We start from the raw sequence: 22,511 nt of genomic DNA, 5'->3' as shown, positions 1-22,511 counted from the left end.
AGCTTCAAAAACATTTCATGCAAAGTCCTCTTCTTCTACTTTATAGGATGCATATGATCACAGCCTACGGAAGATAGTGCTGCTTTCAAGCAGGGTGAAGCTCGTTGGGTCATACACGCAGGGTGCTTGCATTGCCCTTCTAGGAGAATAAAGCAAAGGTTAAGTCAGTTTGGAGACACTGGGTGGGATGGGAAGACAGGAATTGGACAGGCGACATTCAACCCCCCGTGAATGCACGTATGAAATACGGAACAGAACACAGTCAATACACCTTGTAAGGAAACTTATCTGGGACAAGTTGAAGATAAAATCGGACATGGGATTTTAATTGCGACTCTAGGTACAAAGCCTGATGGACTCATTCATCTATGTAGAAACATGAAAATACCAACAGTGGTCTGCAAGTTATATGCCTTCAGTGTCTATTTGTTGAAGGAATGAATGGATTACAGCCCACCAGTGACCTAACGCCTATTTCTGGAACTTCCTGAGATCTGACAATTGCTTTTCAAAGAATTTTATCTTTTTACTTTACAATTTTTTTTCCAGCCCTTTGTTGGGACACTTCTAAACATTCCTAGCATAATCTGAATTGTGCACTCAGAAAGAACGGCAAGATTCCAGCTGAAGCTGTCACTACACAGACAAGCTAAAGGCTTCACCAACACTAGGTTACTTTCCAAAGGTCAGAAAAAAAAAAAATGAGCAGCAGGAGCCGGGTTGTTTTGCAAGGGGCAAGGGGCCGGGGAGTGAGAAGCAGCCACCCTGGGGGCGGGGGGAGGGGGGGGGAGCATAGAAAGAGCCCAGTGCAAACAGTGCACTCTCTGCCCCCGCCCCCAATCTCTGGAAGCATTCAAATCAAAACCGAATTCATTTGCATGGTGTCTAAATCAGTGGGTTCTGCATAAACAGAAGGAGATTTCGGCTGGAGTTTCCAAAGGAAGCCCTCACCGCCTTTGTGAGAGGGGGGAAATGGGTGTGCTGTTTTGCATGAGGGCGCATACAGAAAATGCAAATGAAGACTGGGCAGCCTGGAAAAGCAACCCCGGGGCCGACAGCTGACGACCCGCATTCACCCACAAAACCCTCGGCGGCTCCAAAGGGAGTTGTAAGCGGTTCCGACAGGATTGTTTCCCAAGAAGCCGAAACAGACCCTGAATATTCACAAAATGTCCATTTAGTCATGGGACTATTAATTACCCGTCAGATCATGGAACTGGGTGACCTCACCTGCTCTCCTCCCCCCAAAACAGCTCAGAGGTACCAGCTGTAAGGCCCACAATGAGAGAGGTTTTATGCCCCACAGTCTCTCCGGGTCCAGGGGACAGCTGAGGCCTTCATTAATCGTGCCTCCTCACAAGGACAATAAAACTAAAGAGCGCTGAGCCACCTTATTGGACACAGATAAGCAGCTTTAAAGGGCTAAAAGCTACAAATTGCTGTCTAAGTTGATAGAAACATCTAAAGGGTTGAATAAATAAAAGGCCATTCTTCTAAGCTACCTTCATCTCGCAGATTCTGGAAGCTTTCAGAACTTTCCTATTTCCTTTTCATTTTCAACGTGTCTGCAGCAAGGCAGAAGGGTGCCTTCTACATACCGTCAGGGAAACTAAACGGCTGATCGTCTCACGACCCCTTCACACTTCTAAAAATATTGAGGATGCCAAAATGCTCTTGTTTGCACGACTTAAAGCTATCGATAGAAATTGAAATTGAGGGACTTGAAAATTATTTCTTAATCCATTCTAAAAACCGGGGCGCCTGGGTGGCTCAGTCATTTGGGCTTCTGACTTCGGCTCCAGTCACGATCTCCCGGTTGGTGAGTTCGAGCCCTGGTCAGGCTCTGTGCTGATAGCTCAGAGCCTGGAGCCTGTTTAGGATTCTGTGTTTCCCTCTTTCTCTGCCCCTCCCTCACTTGTGCTCTGTCCCCCTCTCTCTCAAGAAGAATAAATAAGCATTAAAAAAAAAAAGTTAAAGAAAATGGTTTTTCAACCATGTTTACGCAAATTACATGTTAATGAAAAAGTAACTATATTTCCCCAAAACGAAATTAGTGATGAGAGTGACACTGTTTTACATTTATTTATTTGTTTGTTTGTTTTGCAAATTTCTTTAATGTGGACAGCTGGACTCTCATATTTGCCACTGCATTCAATTCAATATCTATCACATATAGAAAAGCCTCTAGAAAACTCCACTCATGAAAGAAAAAGAGGTAAAAGGCAAATGATAGTTCAGTATTAATTAAGAAAGTTTTGAGCCTGCAGATCACAAGAAAGGGTCTTGGGGAATCCAGCTAGAACATACTTTGAGAACCACTACCCTGGTACAATGATGGGAGGAACAGAGGATCTAAATCAATGCACGTAAGATGCATCATTTCATGTCACCTCCTACCCTTGCTTATGTGACATCCTCCCCCGCCAAAGAGAAACAAAAACAAACTTCTACTCTGGAACCTAAATGAATTGCTTTCAGTGTTGGACAGACACTGGTCAAATAACCCATCCCTTCAACCTATTTGTATCTAACAACAATAAAATTAACAGTAACAGCTTCCCCTGACCAAGTGCTTAATGATTCTAGACGCTGCATGAAACCCTTTTCTCCAAACATGCTTACGGGTGCGTATCTTACATAGTAACATACCGTTGCCGCCAATTTGCAAACGTGAACTGGAGGTCAAGTTAGTGCCCGTGATCACACAACTGGTTAAGTAGCACCATTAGAAACTAAACCCAAGTCTCAAACTCCAAAACCAGGTCTTAGCCATTTTATACTAAGAATTATGTTAACCCATGAGCTGCAGAGATTTGTGAATGTTCAGGCATAGAGACGATTCATAAACACGATGAAAAGAGAAGACCCAACTGAAGTAGGTATTATGAACAAGGACCTCATTAATACATTTAGTCACATGCAAAGATTTTGATATAGCATGCTGACCCCATGAAACATTACTCCACCAACTAAGCATTTAATATGAAGCAGGCCACAGTTCCTTGGGTGGAACTAAGGAACTCATTCATTCAATGAACATTTAATGAGATCCCACTATGTTCCGTATTCATTACTGGTGTCACTTGTCTGGTTATGCCACAAAAATATTACCGGGAAAAACTCAAATCCCAAATATCTATCAACAAGGGAAAAACTACATATAATGTCGGATGTTCATACTTCAGAATGTTAATTATCCATCATGAAGGATGAAGAGAAGTCATATCCTCTAACACGGAGTAATGTCCATGATAAATAGTCAAGCGTCGTAAAAAACAAGATGATAATTGAGGGGATGATTCTATTTCTGTTAATTTTGTAAATACATGAAGATAGATGACATTCAGGCTGCCTGCCAAATTATAAAGAGTGGTCACTCATAAAAAGTTGAAGAGTTTGAGGCATATAGTTCTTTGGTAATGTTACATTCTTCAATTAAATGACAAAACGAAAAAGCAAACCCAAAACCCCGAGTAGTAAAGTTCAATGATAAGAAAGTCAAACTTCTCTCAGGACCACCTCTGTTTTACACAGTAGTAACTGAAAAGCCATTTGCACAGTCTTTTTTTTCCAAAGACTCAAGTCTTAACAGAATAACGATGTCTTAATTCATTTTTTTGAAAGGTACGAGAAAGCTCGGTGAGGCTAAAATAAGTCATCAACTCTGAAATAGCAGATTCAAAAGTCCCTAACTGAGATAATTTCCTATGTGATGCTCCGGTGAGCCCAAAATAGAGACCACTCCATGATTTCACACTTACAAAAGAACCCTGGTCACACGAAGAAGGGACGATTTAAGAAAAAGTATCACAGAAAGAGGACAATAATTAAACCCTGCTCTTTTATATAAAGAATTGCGTCTTTCAGTGATCACAGCCGGGCTTCAAAGCTGAAGATAAAAGCAACCATGTGATTCAAGTAATTGATTCTTAAAGACCTGATTCAAAGGTAGAAGAAAAATTTCAAAGGTGGAAAGGATATGGAGCAACATTTCTCTGAACTATATTCGTAATGCTTCCTTTCCCATACCTCTTTCTCCTAAACTCTTTCTACAGCATAGTAAGAAAGCAAAGTAATTTCTTCTTCGTTGTCTTTTTTTTTTTTTTTTTTAACATAACTCTCTCCCACTTTTCAGAGCACAAATCTGAAATATTTCTGTTAGGGCCATCAAAGCGTTTCTATCTTGCTGTCTCTCAGAAGAGCTTTTAATGATCCTTTTTGCTGATACGAAGGCATCGCATTTTAATAACAGATAATAGAGGTCCTAGTTAGATATCTATGAACCCAAACAACCTACAGCAAAACCGTGTATTTCAGCAAGGCTTGATTCCTATGTAGTTTAACTTTGTCACAGTTGTGATTCTTTGACTTTAAGAGTGACTCCAGGAAAAAAAAAAAAAAAGACTTTTTTTATTAGTATTATTTTTATATATACTCTCTAAAATATCTCTCATTAATATTTCACAAAGAGTAAATCTGTGACTTTCCTTTCATTTTTCAGCTTTTTAATTAAGCAAAGACTATATTAATAAAGAATCCTCTCCTCTCTTCCTCTGCTTAATGTTCCTGAAGGAATGCAGACAAAGGTATAAAACATCTGGACCATTTCCTCAATGGGGGGTACATGTGGGGCTCTGCGGGGAGGTGGGGGGTGGTCCAAGGTGTATATTTTCTTTTCCTTCTTCCAACAGCCTGAGGAGACCCGGCCACCAGACAAACTAGAACTTACTTGTCCTCTGCGGCCAATCACGAGGCAAGTTCACACCACTGCTGAAGCCAGCCAGGGGTAGGTTCTCCCGGAGAAGGAAGTGTCGTTCTGTCCCCAACTGTCCCCAGCGTCCCTGGAGGACTCCATGAGCATGGACTGCTTGGGGGTAAGAACGCCAAGAGGAAGTGTCGTTCTGTCCCCAAAGTCCCTTGAGGACTCCGGCAGATGACGAGGCTTAGATTCAAACAACAGCACCCCCCGGGCACCCCCCCCCCCCCGGCCATTTTTGTCCAAGCATCCTTTGTCAAACATGTAAGACCTGAATCCGTCTTCACTCTGACCCCCCGGACCCCAGGGAAGATGGATGAGGAAGCGGGTGACCTTTCACCTGCTTTAGTGGGCCTGCAACAGTAGGCCCACTGGAAAGACAATTGGGGAGGAACCTGTTGCCAGAGTTCTGAAGACTGCCAGTTCCCCCTTTATATCCCTCCTAAAGCTTTCTTTGCAACCCTGGTCTTTCTTGTCCCGCCCCCAAATCACTTTCCTCTCAAAGGACAGCTCTCTTTCCTGCAGGGGAGAGATCAAATGACACCCTCCAGATATCATTTTCAACATGAAGTGTGAAAATAGACATTATTGTTGGTTAAGGCAAGGGCCCTGCTTCCTTCCTATCTTTAGCCTTGACGTCCCCGAGTGGCTGGGAGATTGAGTTTTTCTCTTTTACTTTTCCAACTCAATACCCTTAAACGTCCACAGCTTTGGGAAGAGCAAGTGATCAAAAACTTGCTAGCATTAACATGGGCTTAATGCTTTATGGTCTAAAAGGTGACTTTTACTACTCCTACATCACTGTGTCCTTGTCGAGGACTACAAGCTAAGTAGAGTTATCGTCAACCCATTTTACAGATGAAGAAACAAAGCTCAGAGGGCTTAAGAAACGGGCTCAAGGTCACACCGTTAAGTGACCACACTGAGACACATTTCTTTGTCTCAGTGCTCTTTCTGCTCTACCTGGATGCATCCCAGTAATGACGTCAAGGATGGAGACGACTATTTTTATTACTGTTAAGATTTTTACGGGCTTGAGTCATCTTTAAAAAGTTTCACTCAAGTTTGGATCTGAAGAATCTTGCCATTCAAGTTTTTCCTTCCTCCCTAAATTCATCAGCAAGTCCTCCCTGGTGGTATTAAAAACAAACAAACAAACAAACAACGCGCAAGATTTTGGTCAAAAATGTCTTCTTGAAAGAGTTAATCATTTTATGAGCAGCAAAGAAAATACCAGAGTGAGAACAATAAAGATTCAAAAGGAAAAAAAAAAAAAAAAAAAAAAAGGCCTCCACCTCCCCTTCCATTAAATATCTGGCCTTGTGTTAGGAACAGTTTGCTTAGAAATGGACTGGACCTAAAACACCGAGCCCCACCCTTTCCATGAACCATATGATTAACTGGATTCCCAAGATTATTTCCATAAAGCAAACCACTAAAATGTTCAATTGCCTTTACATTCACTTCCCCCTCCATCTTTTTCTCTTCTTCTTCTAATTTGGGCTGTAAAACTGTCAAGGACTTTCACAGGGTAGCAATGTATGAGTTACTGGGCGGTGTGACAATTGAAAATCAATGACATTAGATACAGAGATTCCTAATGCCAGAGCAGGAAATGGAAGACAATGGTGTTTTTTTTTTTCTTTTAAATATATATAAGAATCTTGACATGGGAAGACATGCAAGTCCTGTGTTACAAAAATCGAAGAGGCAGAATAATTTACTCTAGATGTGATGCGGTGTCATTGTCCTGTTCACGTCACTGTTCCTGCTATGATGATTGCAATCTAGGTGCCAATAACAATGCTCTCATATATGTTCTAATACTCCTACCAGAATATACTTCAGGGTTTCAATTTGGTAGAGCCGATCTAGTAGCTGCTAAGTCAAGAGCCAACACAGTGACCGAGAAATTAATCGTTGTAAACAAACAAACAAACAACTTTAACAACCAACCTAAAAGTTTTCAAATTTACAAGTTTACCTTTTCACTCTGGGTCAATAGAAAAGGTAGCCAGCCTTCATTGTTTTATTTACGATGGATTTACGACATTCCTTGTTAGCTGCTCCTAGAAATAACTAGCAAATCAGGAGTGCCACTTTAAAACAGCAAAAAGTATAAAGGGGAAAAATGCATAACCTATGACATCAAATTACCAAAAATGCAACTTTCTTGAGGTTATAACTGTTGATTTCCAGTCAGTCAAGTGGATTGTTCCATGGCTAATCCCACCCTGTCATTAAGATGGTTGAAATGCCAGACAAATTGTTTGGCAGTCAGTTATTGCGGGGTCTTTAATCACCAAATCAGATGAACCATGTGGCAATCAGTCTACAGCTCAACAGTCACCCTGAGAAAAGATTAATCGGATCCGTTCCGTAGTCGGGACCAGAGTTACACTGTTTAGCAGTAACCATAAGATTGGTGGCAGCAGACTATTGATAACCACTAAAAATAAAACATCAAGCAAAAATAACAACGGTAGGCATGACTGAGTTTTTTAAGCCTTAATCCACACACAACATGAGCAATCCATCTAAATATGAACTTTTTTCATCCCCCTGCTCAGAAACAAAGCCGCTGCAAAGAAAACTCTTTTACAAAAACACCCCAGGAAGGAGAAATAAGGGAAGGAAGAATTGCATACACTAAACTTCAGCAAAGAAAATCGTCTTGGTAATATGATAAGTAGTAATTAACGTGATAGAAAAAAGTCTCGATTTCTTCAAAAACTCAATAACCAAAATGGATCACAATTTACTATGGCTTCCGACCATACAGATCAAGTAAGACTCTCATTAGCTCTTTATCACCTCCTCGGGGAAATCAAGAGGTCTTTCATCAAGATTAATGTCACTTGCAGACCCTATCAATGGGTGCTCGGTGGAACAGAGTGTACTTGAAACCTTGTCACTCCATTTTGTCTATACTCCACTCCACTCGTCTACACTGGCCCATGAGACAGGAAAAACTGGACTTTCTTCACACAGCTCGATTTTAATCAGTGGGAGGGAATTGCAAGAATGCAATCCTAATGTCACCGTTAAGTCGTTCCTGTACATACATACGCGACGAGAGATATTTAACCATTGCTGCCATTTCCCCAGGTCTGTAGACAGCAAAACTATGGCTTGAAAACGTGTCTGCCTGCTTAAAGTAAGGATCAATCGAGTCTGTTTCTTCCACTTGTTCATTTACATTTCAGAGGGCACATCAAGCCAGTTCAGATCTAAGTGCCTGTTAGCAAATGTGTTTGGCCTTCTGCTGATTACACAGCATCATTTATTTTGTCAGTATTAGAAATGTCTTAGCCTTGCCACCTGGAGCTATAGCACTTACTCATTAGACCCCTCTGTCCCACCACATCCCACAGGGGCTGCTAATTACTGGCTTTACTCCATTTAGTCTCATCTCTGATTTAATTACGTGCACTAAGCCCTAATGAAAAGTACAATATGGCTCTCCTTACCTTGGCATTCTCCATTCCACTCTTCATGCCCAGCATTGCATAGGCAGTTGCCAATGGGTACCAGCCACTCACCATCTGCCCCACAGTACATTTTTGGCACATCCTTTTCTTCTGAGTTGTTGACACAGGAGCCTCGAACTTCCACCAGGGAAGACGTATCAGCCCCTGTGATGGTGTCTGGAAATTGGGCCAGGTTGCGAACGGTGAGCGGACACTTCTTATAGAACACGCGGACCGACACCAGGGCAATGCAGGCCCCCACATCCTGAAAAGCCAGGTAAAACCCCTTTTTGCTCAGTGGCCCTACATCCCGGATCTCAGTGTTCAGCTTCATGATTCTGTCACCAATGTCCACTTGGGTGAAGCTCTCGTCGGCCGCAATGGTGTCAATCTTGGCAAACTGGCTCTCTCGGATGAAACGCTCTTTGTCATTGTCCGATTCATAGTAGTACAGGTTAAACGTCTCCTTGCAAGTCCCCATGACACCCGGAAGACTGTTGCAGTCTCTCAAGGTGAACTTGATCTCAATGTACACCCTCTGAGCCCCTTCTCGGGTGATCCAATCAGTTCGTAGCCAGTTATTCTGACTGGGTTCCATCACATTGCACACTTGGTAGGTTCGGATTGGTGTATTTTTTTCATCCATTATACTCACTTCCTCCCACTGCAAAGATCCAGAGGAAATGTATCAATTACAAAATGTCATCATACGGTGATTTGTCAATTCCGTTTTACCCTCGCAGGACAGTGATGATTTTTGTTCCAGTGAGGAAGCAAACTCCTGAGCATCAACCCTCACTAATGAAACGTCTTATGGGAGACAAGACAACATTTTATTGGGGAAGTATTTTTTTTATTTTTTGTTTCTGGTTTGCGTGTGTGTGTGTGTGTGTGTGTGTGTGTGTGTGTGTTTGTGGTTGTTTCATTCTTTTGCCTAAAATCCAGAGGCATTGGTAGATTTATTGCTTATGAGTTCACTAGCAGTTCCTTGTGGTGGTCCAACAACCTCAAATTCACCTATTACAACAGCTACAATTTCAAGTGGCAACAGTTCAAATTTACTCATAAATGAAAAACTAGTATGTGTATTGTTTCAACAACTGAGCAGAGACCTGCAAATTAAGAGCAGGAAGAAAGAAGCTTGCCAAAGGAAGACAATTATCAGTTAATTAGTGGTGCTCCTGTCAGAACTTTGCTCTCTAATACCTAAAAAAAAAATGTCAGTCGATTTTTTTTTTTTTTTTTTTTTTTTTTTTTTTGGCACCATCCCTATTCTTTAAAGAGGTAAAGAAAATCTCACTCTTCTGGTTTTGGTAATCCTGGGAAGACAGAGAGCAAACTTTATGGTTGGATTTCTCAAATCCACTGTCATTCATAACAATGAGACACCTTTCCAGAGCAATGGATTCAATGAATTATGTATATTCTGATTTTTATATACATATTCCTATTTTTAAAACACATACCCGTAAGGAAACAAGAACGCACATATGCCTCTTCCAAATATTCTGTGGACATTGAAAATAAAATAGTAGGTGGTATCTATGATTGAAAGCCCAAGAAAATTAAAGAAGGCTTTTAGGGTTTTCTTTGCAATCGACTTCCTCACATAAAGATTCTACTGGGGGGACAGTCTGAACTCACTGTGACTAGAGTCGTAATTGCACTCTTGCCACAGCTTTTAAAAATAATCCTAAGAGCAACAAGATTGTTTGGGGGCTCCTAGAGGGCTAGCAGGAAGCCTCCAATTCTCCCCTAATATCTACACTGATGCATTTATATAGATCTGGTATAAATCAGCTTAAGTATCTAACACATGAATATAATTAGAAGAAAAAAAAGATAGTTTAAAAAAAATTCATATTCCATAATAGCCCCACTTAAAGCTCCATTCAATCCAATGAAGTACGTACAACCATAATGTATCTTTTAACGGGTTTTCCATCTGTGCATTGGAAAACTATTAATGGATGGAAATGTTACTCTGTGAAGGGCCACACTGCATAAAATTCTGTATCCCTTTCATCTGCGACCATTATGAAAGTTGGAACGGGGAGGGATAAGTGCCCTGTGGTGATTAAAATTTCTTTTTATCCGCTAAGCAATAAATCACCAGTAATTTACTTATTTGGGGAAATTCATGTAAATCCAAAAATAGATCTCCACCTTCAAAAAAACCCTACTCAGCATGCTTCTCATCTCAGAACAAAGGGAATATGGAAAAACGCATTTATCAATGTAAATGAAAGCACACAGGGATATCTCCATAGAGTTCATACAGGATAGTTTGGGTCTAATGTGAATTTTCCCGCCTGACCTTAATTGTCTAAACACATTGATCAATTCACCAGAACAATGACAAATCTCGGCCTTAGTTTTGTATTTTACAATCAGTATCAGAAACTCAATATACTCCTTTAAAGGGCCGCTGCCAAGAAATTAGGTTTTTGCTACAATGTTGCCATCAGGAGCCATTCCTTTCAATTATTCTATGTTCTGCTTAGTTGTTCTTACAGAAAAAAAGAGAACAGGGAGTTGTCTCCGACTGTATTTCATATCTGACTTTGTGGTATTGTTAAGTTTTCCCTTCCTCTTTAAAAATAACAGTAACAACAAATAAAGGACAACACTTATTGACCAAACCGTGATCCCGAGTTTCCAGCCAAGAAAGATATAAGCCGTTCTCCCTACAGGTAGAAATTTCAGAATAACCAAAAGATACAAATGTGCTTTTATGTTTAGCTAGAAAGAACTTTTTAAAGCCAATCCATCCATACTTGGTAGATAATCCAATTCATACCTTCATTCTAAGCCTGAAAAAGTCTTCTTAAATTACAAGATCTACAGATTAATGAGACTTTATAATTCGGCACACAATTTCTCAATGGCTACTATATATTTTGGAATGACTAATTCTATTATACATAAACAAAATGTCATTTCCAGCCCCTTGCAATAATATCTACAATGTTACACCCCTAATACTTAAGGAGAGGAAAAAAAAAAAACAACTACATTCTGCATTCAGAAGTCCACATTAGGTCCATAAAAAGTTCTGGGTTGTACACAATCAGCTATATACACACAGTATTATTTTAAGAGACTTCAAGACGACCGAAAGAAGTTTTGTGTTTAGAAAAAGTGAGCAGGTGTCCTTTCAGCAGTTGGGGGGTGGGTGCAGGATGTGGGATGTCTACAGCATATTAAGTTGCGGTAAAAGCTTTCCAGAAACTAGATAGACCATAGGCTGTACTCAGAAATGTGTCATTCCTTGCTTTTAAACAGATCACATGTATATTTAGTGTAGCAAGGCAGGTCCAAAATCATATTCGATGCCTTCTCCCTTCAAACTTGAGAGTGGCCAATAAGAAAATAAGGCTCATTAAATTTTCAAAGTACTGATGCGTTCCATCCTCAATTTTGTTCTAATACAGTCAACCTACAGAGCTATCCTCCTGGTACAGCATGGGAAAGCCTCCCTGAATCAGTGACCTTTCCAGGGTATAGGATTAACAAGAGGCTGACTCTCACAAGATAAAGCTGTACCTTTCTTCGCATTCAAAGGATGAGGGCAATTGCCTGCAATCAGCAGTGAATACAGCCTGTCTACACTGCCAGAGGCCTGCCAATCACTCTCCCTCCCTTTAAAAAAATGGTTTTGAGGCCCGACTAGAATTTTTCAGCAGAGATCCAACCAAGTGCAGTCAAGTTCAGGCGGATAAACAGGAAGGCAAGGCGACCTCCGGTTTATTTCATGTGGATTACACGACCTCTTTTGGAAAAAGACCGCCTAAGAGTCTCCATTTGCGTTACTACTTTCTTGCCTTATTTTTGAAGCCCGCCTTTTACAAGTTTCTGTGAATCTTTACTTTTTTCATCCTTTATTGTTGATTCAATGGACAGGTGGTGTGAGGTACCATACCGGGAGCTGGCCTTAGGGCTTTCGCCTGCTAAAGACTCCCTCTTTCACCTCCATTGTTTTTAATCAACTGACTCTGTCATAGATTATCAAGCATATAAAAGTAGAATGATCTACTTAATTTTTAAAGGAGTTGAGAATTACTTTAAATTTGGCAGAAGCCAGAGTTAACATGCTAAATGGATTTCTTTCCAAAGCTGATGCATTCTGACCTGTTCTGAAGGGCGGAGGGGGGAAGATGTGGCCATTGACCTAACTGTGGTCTTAAATCTTCAGGAGGCAGGGATGGCAAATTTGAGAAGAAATGAACAGTGATGAACTCTCTCATACTTTATCTTCTAGCTTCCCCTTTCCCAAAGATTCAAGATTCCAAATATTTAAACTTTCCACATTCAGCACCAACAATTCAAAAGCTTGTTGTTGTTGTTGTTGTTTTGGTTCGTTCATTTGTTTGTTTGTTTCTGCATATATTGTGCCTCTGGCACAAGTTCATAGGTCTTTCTCTTTGTGTGCAAGAGAGCTGCAGATAGCAAGGTAAGGACCATCCCCATCACCCCCCACCCCCACCCCCGCCCTGTTGCTTACACATAGAACTAAACCTGTACCTGCTGCAATCAGAAAATGTTTTCTCCCTGGTATCTTTACTTATGCATTTTCCTCATCTGGAAACAGAACAATTGCTCTAAAATGAACCCTGTCAGGACTTCACGGCCATCACATTAATAGGCACGAATTCTAATTTGGTCCCTGGATTGTATTTCTTGAGGGTATTTTAGTTTTAAATAGGCATCTAAGTCTATGCCTCCACCAATCTCCTAATTTTGAAACCCCTTTCTGCCCTTTTGGTTTCTACTTCTTCTATGACAGAGCCATCCAAAGGGAGTATAGGATTTCTCCAACAAAGCGTAATTCACTTCATAGGCCATGGTGGAAATCTGACCCCCTCACCACAATCAACAAGAATCAAGCCATTAGGACTCTCAGAAAGTTGCTAATCACTCCTTTTTACCCTTTGGATCAGAGAGCAACTCGGAACTTACCCCTCCTTCCAGAGGGCTCGCTATCCACCCAAGTTCTCCCTGAACAGACCTGGAATCCAATAAGGTAACTGCAAGAAAACAAAGAAAAAAAAATGGATTAATTTCCAATGGCAAAAAAACCCAATACTACAAAAACCATTTGCCTGAGCGTTTCCATATGTGCTGAGGGTGTGCATATCCAACTCTGATCAAAACCTAAACTTGGTCTCACTTATGTAAATAATCATTACTTACTTGATCTTCTCCCCTCTTTAAATCTGCACGTTCTTATTTATTTAACTTGCTTAGCATTTAAAATTCCATCCCGGGACTGAGTTGATTCATTTTCGAAAAAGGATGAATAGAGAATCTCAAGTACAATTCAAAAAATAAATATATCTATGTAGGGCAGTTACACTCCAGAGCAAAACCTGCATTCATCTCTGTCTGGTATCAACTAGAGTTATTTGTTTTTGCAAGTTTCAGATGACCACATAACTCATCGTCAAGTGAATTCTAACAGAGAGTACTCAAAGGGTCATGAAAAGGCTCTATCATTTCTCTTCTCCCTCCCCCACCAAAGACAGAGGCCCCGGATGTGGTATCCGCTCCTTTTTTTTTTAAATATGGAAGTTTCAGAGAGGGGTAATGGCAGACCTGTAGAATTAAAATGCAAACACACTGGAATATTCTCTTCCCCAGGTCTTTTGGAGGACAAGCAGAGACTTCCCCTCAGCCTAGAAGGACATCACTGGTTTGAATTTTAGGTGAGGGAGTGCTGTCTAACAGATTTAGTGTCCTTGTGCTGCACCTAAGAGGGTGGGGGATGCGGGGGTGGGAAGGCCACAGAGCTGCTACACCCCACCCAGGCTGGAACTGTCCTAGGCACCGAGGACACTGAAAAGGACACAATGGATTCTTAACCTCTCCACATTCCCTTTCCCACCGAGATCTGCAGGCCTGGGGGTCGAAAGGCCCATCTCAAAGGAACCCCTGGGTTATTAATTTGATCAGTGAGACTGGCTCTTTAGGCTGGGGGAGGGGTGGGAATAGGGAGCCCGCAACCTTGCTCCTGGGCACTCCGATTCACCATCTCACCGCCAGGCCCCTGAATTCTGCCCACCTTCCCTGTTCCATCCCCAAGTCAAAGGGCTTCAAATCAGCGCTTTCTCCCGGTTTTCCCGAGGAGCCAGAATTCCTAGGGTCTCTTAATTATTTTAAAATGTAGAGCCCTACCCTGGGTCGCTCCCGCCCGGAGTTGCGCCCCCCCTCCTCATTCCCTCTTCTGGGTCCCTAGAGAAAAGCCCGCTACATCCATTTGGATTTATGTAAGGTGGATTAGGGACACAAAGGGAACAATAAGACCCAATTTACAAAAAAAGGGAGGGAGTAGAAAGGGAGGGTAAAAGGGAGAAAAGGAAACGTGATGGGAATAAAAAGCAACAAAATGAATTAATTTTTAAGGGGGAGGAGCGGCCGGAGGGGGGAGGGGAGATACCACCCCCCTTCGTTCTACATCAGTCTACAGCTCCATCAACACCGTTTTTGTCTAGCGCTCCCAAGTTTTGCCTCCAAAAGAAAAAACAAGAAAAGGGTAAAGAAAAAGAAAAAAAAGAGGAAAGAAAAAAGAAAAAAAAATCTCTGTTACGTCTGGTGCCAGAGAGGTCTTGAGGGACGTCCTAACAAGTGTGCGAAGTAGTCAAGAGAAAGCGAGATCCATGCTTCCCCTAAAAGGAATGACCCTGGGGATGGAGGGGCCTCAGCGACCACGATGGCACCAGAAGCCAGTAAGGAAGAAGGGAGGAGATCGAGAGGGTGGGAGGGCGCCCCTTTCCTCCAAACAGTGTCTGCCGGCAGGTGTGCGAATCTCTCCGAATCTCGCCTCCGTCTGGCGAGCTCCTGGGTACCGGATGCCCAGCCAAGGCTAAGTTGGTTTTTGGCTCCCTCCTTCGGAACAGGAAAAATGATAGATTGCGCAGGGACGCGTGGACGGATTCTGGAGAGATGGACGGATGAATAGATGGATGGATGGATGGATGGATGGATAGATGGCTGGGGGAGGCAGCGGGGGGCGGGGGTGTGTGTGCAAGAGTCGACAAGACGGGTGCAAGGCTAGATGCACGCTGACTTGAACACAAGCAGCACCGAACACAGGCGCACACAATCAGGACACTCACGCATAGGCACACACAATCGTCCGCGTCCACGCGGGCACCCGCGCACCCACACACACGCATTTGTGCGCGCGCGCAAACACACACACACACACACACACACACACGCATTCAATTCGCCTTTCTCTGAGATCATCAGAAACTAAATGATCAACCTCCACCTCTCCTACACGGATACAATCTTTCCAGCACGTCCGAAGAGACGCGCGGAAAATACACCCAGACGGGTCCGGTCGGTCTCGCACATTCCATCCAAACTAACCCAGTGTATAGTTCTGGGGGCAAAACCCGAAAACTAGTACGTTCAACTTGCCAGCGGGCTCCCGGGGTCTGCGGGGTTATCTGAAGAGCATGGGCGCCCTTAGGCCAGCGATCGCGCACCCGGAGCGCGCGGCCCAGCGGGGAGAAAGGTGTCTGACGCCGGGCGCTACAGAAATCAGGTCACTGGCGACCTGCGAGCGGCGCCACGACCGCTGTGCAGCTGAGGCCCAGCAGCCGGGTCCTGGGAAGCCCAGGGCTCGGGAAACTTTGCAGAAACCTGAGCTCCAAGGCTTTCGCAAGAACCCTGGAGCACCAAGCACTCACTTGGTTCCAGGCTTGCGTCCCCTCTTGACCGGGGCTGGGTTGGGAACGGTGGTAGGTCCATTTTTTTTTTTTTTTTTTTAATCCTGGCGTTAGCTCCCGTGTATCCCCTGGGGCGCCTGGAGCTCGCCTCGCTGGCGGATGCTGATAAACTTTGTCCTTTCGCTACAAACTTGGGTAGCTCCGCCGAATGCACGGTCACCTCCCGGGGCAGGCTGCCCGGCAGCTTCCCCCCTCCTCCTCGCGGATCCCCTCGTCCTGGTCCCCTTCTCCGAAGTGGGGGTGCGCCACTCACGCCAGGATCCCCTCACCCCCTCCGGCCTCGCGCTCCCGGGGATCATTCGCCCGCAGATCCACCTCTCTGCCCGGGACCGCAGAAGGACCGCCTCGCTCTTACCTTCATTCGCGGGGTACACCCTGGAACCGGTGACAGCGTCGCAAATCCCAAAGAGAAACGAAAAGAGGACGAAATAGAAAATCCCAGCCATGGTTCGCCGGTGCCAACGCTGCTCCTGCCGCTTCTATCCCAGTGGAATAAATGCTTAAGTTAGGAGTGCAGCAGGCTGAAGACATTGCCAAGGGGGTGGGCCCAGCCCGTGACGTTCAGCCGCCAGTCCGGGGCCCGCGGCCAATAGTGGCGCAGACGGGGCGGCCCGGCCCCGCCCCACTGAGCAGAGCCCGCCCCGAGGCCCCGCCCCCTCCGGGCTCCGCGGGGCGCGCTGTCTCCCGGGGCCTCGGGGCCCCAGCTCTGCCAGGTTCGCGCCCCCGCCGGAGGGAGACGGCCTGGTCCCTGGACGTCGCCTCAGGGGTCCAGCCCCTGAACAGTGGAAGGAGCTCCGAAGACTGAATCGACTGGGGGTGGGGGGCGCGGTGGGGGGGATCCGATGAAGATTGGCAACCCCCTCTCCCCCCGCCACGGGCGGTTTGAGATGGAGGAAAAGGTTCTTTTACTGCAATAAAATAAGTATAAAGTTGACCCTGCCGCTTTGCTGTCGCTTTTTTCTGAGGGTCGGAGCGTTCGCGTCTCGAGCGCCCGGGCTGGCGCACCGCCCCTGGCACCCTCTGCTACCCTGCCCCGTTTGTGTCTTTACGGCGCGTCTCCAGATGAATGCTCTTTGGGGGAGTTCTGTGGCTTGATTATCTCTCTCTTCCCTGGTTCCCCAGCTGCCTGGACAGCAGAGACCCGATCGGTCCCCAACGTCCAGGGCAGCTCCCGGCCGGAGGCAAGGCTCAGTCACCGTCTCCAGAGACGGAACCAGTGACTTCTGAGCAACGGAGAAGAGCCCTCTGGTTGCACCTGGCGTTCACGCAGCGGGTCTCGCCCTGGCCGGGATGGGACTTCCCATCGCCGCAGGACGCCCGGGGAGGGCCTGGCCTGAGCTGCAGGGAACCGACTGCGTGTTACCCGAGGGTCGTCCCTGGGACCAGGCCTGGTCAGTCCGGAGCGCCGGGGCACAAGCGAAGGGCTTCAAGCGGGAGCGGGGGTGCCTGCCGCTGCCCAGACCACGCAGGTGGGGACGCGGAGGCTGCCTGGCGCGGCCGCTGCAGCTCTGCGCTCCGACGGCTGCCGGCCGCTGCTCCGCACCGCTCTCCGCGCCCGGGGGCCGGTGGAGGGCTGCAGAGGCGGCGCAAATCCTCGCAGCTGCCCCTGCCCCGGCCCGCCAGTGTCACTGTCGACCTTTGGGGGAACGCAGGCCCCACTTGGGCCTCGGTCTGTTCCCAGATGTCCCGGCTGCGGGCGCAACCATCCGAGCGCCGCCCGGCGACTGTAACGCAGCGGGCGGCCCCGGGACGGGCCCCCCGACGCGACTCGGTGCGTTCCTCCGGACCTTTAAAGGGACCCCGGTTCCCGTTGAAGCCTCCTTCTTCCCTCCCCCAGGCCGCGCCTCCTCTGTCAACCTCCAGGGTAGGACCGGGATTTTCTCCGGAGCCTGGGTCCCAGCGGGTGGGCGACCGCGGGGAGGTGGCGGGCCTTTCCCGGCGCAGGCAGCGGCTCATCATGAGGCAACCGCGCCACCTGCCGGCCAGGCGCGGGAGTGCGCGGCCCCCGCGGAAAGGCGAGCGGACAAAGACCCGCAACCTGCAACCCGCGGGGTGGAGGTGTGTCCGCGGGGTGTCTTTTCAACCGCCCGCCCACGTCCCGCGCACCCCGACCGCTCCTGCGGTGTGGTGGCCGGCCGGGGTGCCGAGAACCCAGGGGCCGTGCTTCTCGCCAGCTGGGTTACGGAAAATGGAATCAGAACGCGTTTCAAGGAGAAACTCATAACCAACACCCCCAAGGTTGCTGGAGTCGCTTCTGTCCCTGAAAAACATAAAAAGGAATCCTAGAACAAACAAGGCGGGGAGGGTAGGGCGGTGTGGAGGAACGAGGGGGTCCCGGCTGCGGTTTCGGGTCGTCGGCCACCGCAGCGCATCGCGTCTCCTCGGTGGCTGGAGAGCTGCACCCTTGCAAACTCCGCAGCGGGCTGATGAGATGGGCAAGTTTTATTCGAGCACGCCGGGCGAGGCCGAGGGCCTCAGCTGTGCGGGTGGGTGGCCTAGAGGGACAGCTTGCACGGGCCCCAGGTATTTTGGCTTCTCGGTGAAAGACCCGCAATGTCACAGTCTGAGGACGTGGATGTCAGTTATTGTAGCTACTGTTTTCACGCAAGTAAGAAGGGGGGGGGGGGGCGGAATGCAGACGGGAGGATGTACCCTTATGTGTATGTATCAATTATTTAAACAACTACACGGAGTCCCTTTAAGGGATTCACTTCTAGATGCTTTGTTGTGTTTCCCTGGGTTTTATAGAAAAAAGAAAGGTGAATTTGGTCCCGGCCATTTGGCACAGCCACTGGAAAGAGGAAAGAGCGATTAACGTTTTGAAACAATAGTTGCCGGTTGCCTCCCCGCAAGAGTTTAAATTTTAGTTACTTTTCGTTTTGCGTGTACCTGTGGTTGGAATGGAGAATGGACTGCCTGCCTTCCTAAAAACAGTAACATTTCTAGAACACGCACCGTTTTTCGCCTCCTGGGATACGTGGGCAGAATTTTGGAACATGGTCTTTCCAGCCCCGACTGCCTGAAAGCGAGGCTCCGTTTGCTGGGGTACATTCAGTGACTCCCCCTTTTTTTCTTCTCATTTTCCTTTTTCAGACCCCAAAGCAACCCAGTAACCTGGAAGACCAAGAGGTGGGAAATGCTATCTTGGAAAACTGAACTGTACCTTCCTCTGTAAAGAATTTCTGGCATGAATATCAGAAATGAACCGCGGAAGAGTCTGTTCACTGCCTCTACTTAGAGAGAGGAAAAGGTCTCTAACCTAAGAGGCATGATTCCTGCCCCCAAATCGGGCAAAAGCAGAATAAAAGATGATGGTCCAGTCTGTCGTCAGCCTGGAACCACTTTACTGGAAGACACAAAAATTTTCAACAAATCAATAATCCACTGGGGTCAGGAGCATACAATAGAATACCATAATCTCAAAAAGTACCTAAAACCACCATCTTTTAAAATAAATTCGCTAGGCTTTAGAATAAAACAAGCCTCCTAAATGCTGTAAGAATTCAAGAGTATTGGGGTGTCTGGGTGGCTCAGTCAATTCGGCATCTGACTCTTGATTTTGGCCCAGGTCGTGATCCCAGGGTGGGGGGGATTAAGCCTCGCATGGGGCTCAGTGCTGAGTATGGAACCTGTTTAAGATTCTCTCTCTCTCTCTCTCTCTCTCTCTCCCCCTCTGCCCCTCTTCCCCACTCATGCTGTCTCTAAAATTAAAAAAAAAAAAAAAAATCTAAAAAAAAAAAAAAAGAATTCAAGAGTATTTTGAACCCATTAAAAGACATGTCAAAATATATGTGCTTATAAGCGTAATGAATAGAGTGATCCAGTATTTCAAAAATTTGGATACATTTTTTCCCTCCTGTTCAGTGCCTATACCACAAAGACTTGAGCTACTTTTTAATTTGCAAAGACCTTTTAAAAAAGTGCCAAGTATCCCAGAGTTTCCACCTCTAAGTGGAGGGGTGGATTTCACCAAAGTGGTAACAAAAGGACCTTTGACCTCTGGACAAGTAAGCAAAGACAAAAATACATAAACGCTAGAGAGAGGATAACACCAAGAAGATGAACCCACTCGGCCTTTTACTGAACACTGCCAGATTTCTTTAAAGCTAGTTTTGTTGGACCTCCTTGGATATCACTTTTTTTTTAATGTTTATTTATTTATTTTTGAGAGAGGGAGGGAGAGAGAGAGAGAGAAAGAGAGAGGAAGCGCACAAGGGGGATAGGGGCAAAGAGAGAGGGAGAGAGAAAATCCCAAGCAGGCTCTGAGCTGTCAGCGTAGAGCCCGACACGGGGCTTCGCTCATGATCCCTGAGACCATGATCCGAGCTGAAATCAGGAGTTGATGCTTAATTGAGTGAGCCACCCAGTCGCCCCTGGGCATCAGTCTTTTTATCCAGTGACCCCCCCACCAGTACTGCAATGACTCCCTGTCATTGCCAGAAGCAGGGTTTTCAAGACAGACCTCTAGCTGATCTGTTAGTAGCTGTGTGTCTTCGGGTAAGGCATTTAACCTCTCTGAGACATGGTTTTCTCGTGTGTGAATTGCATCTAGGTTATGTGATTCTTCTAAAAATTGAGTGAATTTTGTAGAGTACCCGGTGTGGTCTCTCACGTGCGGTAGACAGTTATTATTACTCTCAAATAATATTTTACTAATAACTTTTTCATAGTTAATAACTTAATATGAATCATGTTATATCATCAATTTAATATTAATAATTTAATGTTGTTAAGTGGGCAATCATTTATTCAGCTTGAAGCTCCCCTTCCGTGAGGAAAGTAGGCATTGTGATTTACATCTTAGGCTCCCTGAGAGGGGAGTGTTGTATTTCAACCCCTCCTGGAGTCGGGAGGGGAATAACTTCTCAATTCTTCCTTTCTTTCCTTGTTGATTTGTTACAGCTCACATTCAACCCACATTCCTAGATGGTACAGTTGGATTTGAGCCTAAGGATTACACTTATCTCCAAATTTAATAGTTTCAAAAACAATTAAGTGAAACAGGTGTGGGGAACCCAACGCCCACCACCAAATCAAAATATCTGCGATCATGAATAACCGATGCTCTGTCTGATGACATAGCCAAGAAGGCACTCCTGACCACAAGCTACCGCCTGAAATAAGGTATCCTGAAACAACATTTGGTGGGCCTCCTAAAGCTCCCAGAAAACCCTTTTGGAGATTTCATCCTTTGATACCGAGACTTTGATGTTAACTCTGATGCAAAGAAGAAGGCAGGACTCTTGTGAGCCCTTAACACCTGAGTGAGAAAAATGGCCCCAGAGCTCAGGTCCTGACCAGTCAGAAGAGTGAGGGCAGGACACAGAAAAAGGCCTTTCTGAGTCACTGAGAAGGAAACAGACAAGGAGTTCTCCAGGAAGAAGGCTTTTCTGAAACTTTGGCACTGGACCCGAAGTCTAATTCAGCTTTAACAAACATTTGTCAACAGAGGTTTCTTCTCAGCCCTGATGATGCGTGATACCTACCACATGGGGATGTGGGGGCTGAGCGGATACCATCAGGAACATTCTGTCATCCTCAGGACTCCTAAAAGGGTGGTAGGAGAGAGAGAAAGACACTCAGTTCAGTCCTGGGACAGCTCTCGATCCCAAGAACTGAACATTTTGTGGAGAAAATGAACCTTTGTTCAAGAGAATTTGGAGGAGATCATTTGCATCGGGTTTTGGCTGCATTGGGAACAGGAGTTAAACATTGAAACTATTTTACTTTGTATTTTGCATGAAATCCTTGCTCGCAAAGAAACAGAAAATGCTGTTTACTTGGAAACCTTCAAAGAACACCTATGAAATGGTGTCCACTCAGTGTAACTCAAAATGCCAACATAAGGCTTCAAGTTACAGTGATTAAATACTTCGATATTTAATAGTTATATTGATTTATGATCATTTAAAAACTTGAAATTATAGTTGTTTTATGATGAAATATTAATGATAATATATACGTGGATAACAGAAACTGGTACAATTTTTTAAAGCCATTTTTACCAGAGAAATAATTATCTAGTTAGACAACCAATTTATGGAAGTCCTGTAATAGCCCTCTTTTTTTCCCCTCCTGAAAAACAATGTGTAATTGCAATGAAATGTTGTAGGAAAAAGAACATAACCATGAACATACTTTATGATTTACTGCATAATGAGAATGTAAGTTTGGAAACCTAACTTTTCTTTTCCCCGTGATAGTCTAAAGCATTTACAGAGTATTTTATGTCCCAAACATTTGGTTTATAATTTCCAAAGATCTCCGAATATTCTGACAACGTCTAAAATGACACATAATGCATTCCCTTATGTACAACATAAATCCTGTAAATGCTTGCTTAGATAATGGAAACTTAAAAGTGTATTTATAGAGGAAATGTTACTTTTGAAATTATATTTATGTATCATTTTTGTAACCCAATCATTTATGCCAAACCGTAAATAGGGAAAGTCTTTTCTTTAAAAAAGATTAGGCCTCTTGACTGTTTATGCAAAGGGGCTAAGAGGAAACTCAGTCAAAACTCCGAGAAAACATAGCATATGCTCT

At 45.0% G+C, this 22,511-nt stretch overlaps 2 protein-coding genes across 9 annotated transcripts in view; one reads left to right on the top strand and one right to left on the bottom strand.

The window, feature by feature from the left end:
• The window catches only part of EPHA4 (EPH receptor A4), a 150,590-nt gene extending 133,291 nt beyond the window's left edge, over positions 1–17,299 (bottom strand). For 7 of the 8 annotated variants that reach the window (XM_060623801.3, XM_060623803.3, XM_060623804.3 and 4 more), the window contains exons 1-3: positions 16,318–16,425; positions 13,186–13,253; positions 8,227–8,890 (exon numbers count right to left, since the gene is read on the bottom strand). In XM_060623801.3, coding sequence (XP_060479784.1) covers positions 8,227–8,890; positions 13,186–13,253; positions 16,318–16,408 — 823 coding nt within the window. In that variant the 5' untranslated portion in view covers positions 16,409–16,425. Of the gene's footprint in view, positions 1–8,226; positions 8,891–13,185; positions 13,254–16,317; positions 16,442–17,217 lie in introns of those variants that run through there. The other variant, XM_060623802.3, reaches the window with a different exon arrangement.
• Positions 17,029–21,888, top strand: LOC144617120 (uncharacterized). Its single transcript, XM_078450849.2, has 3 exons — positions 17,029–17,826; positions 19,056–19,091; positions 20,865–21,888. Exons 1-3 carry the CDS (start codon positions 17,029–17,031, stop codon positions 20,886–20,888), a joined length of 858 nt encoding a protein of 285 aa, XP_078306975.2. The 3' UTR covers positions 20,889–21,888.
• The last annotated feature ends 623 nt before the right edge of the window (positions 21,889–22,511 follow it).

The sequence above is a fragment of the Panthera onca genome, chromosome C1 (assembly GCF_046562875.1).
Source record: "Panthera onca isolate mPanOnc1 chromosome C1, mPanOnc1 haplotype 2, whole genome shotgun sequence".
NCBI lineage: Eukaryota > Metazoa > Chordata > Mammalia > Carnivora > Felidae > Panthera > Panthera onca.
Note: the sequence above shows the minus strand (reverse complement) of the source record. Positions and strands in the feature narration are given on the sequence as shown.

What these genes read in the sequence shown, in the direction of transcription:
- LOC144617120 (XM_078450849.2), top strand. Translation starts at nt 17,029, where the DNA reads ATGCTCTTTGGGGGAGTTCTGTGGCTTGATTATCTCTCTCTTCCCTGG. An exon ending in CTCCTCTGTCAACCTCCAGG is followed by an intron (nt 17,827 to 19,055) that starts GTAGGACCGGGA and finishes TTCCTTTTTCAG; the next exon opens with ACCCCAAAGCAACCCAGTAA. An exon ending in GTAACCTGGAAGACCAAGAG is followed by an intron (nt 19,092 to 20,864) that starts GTGGGAAATGCT and finishes GATTTGTTACAG; the next exon opens with CTCACATTCAACCCACATTC.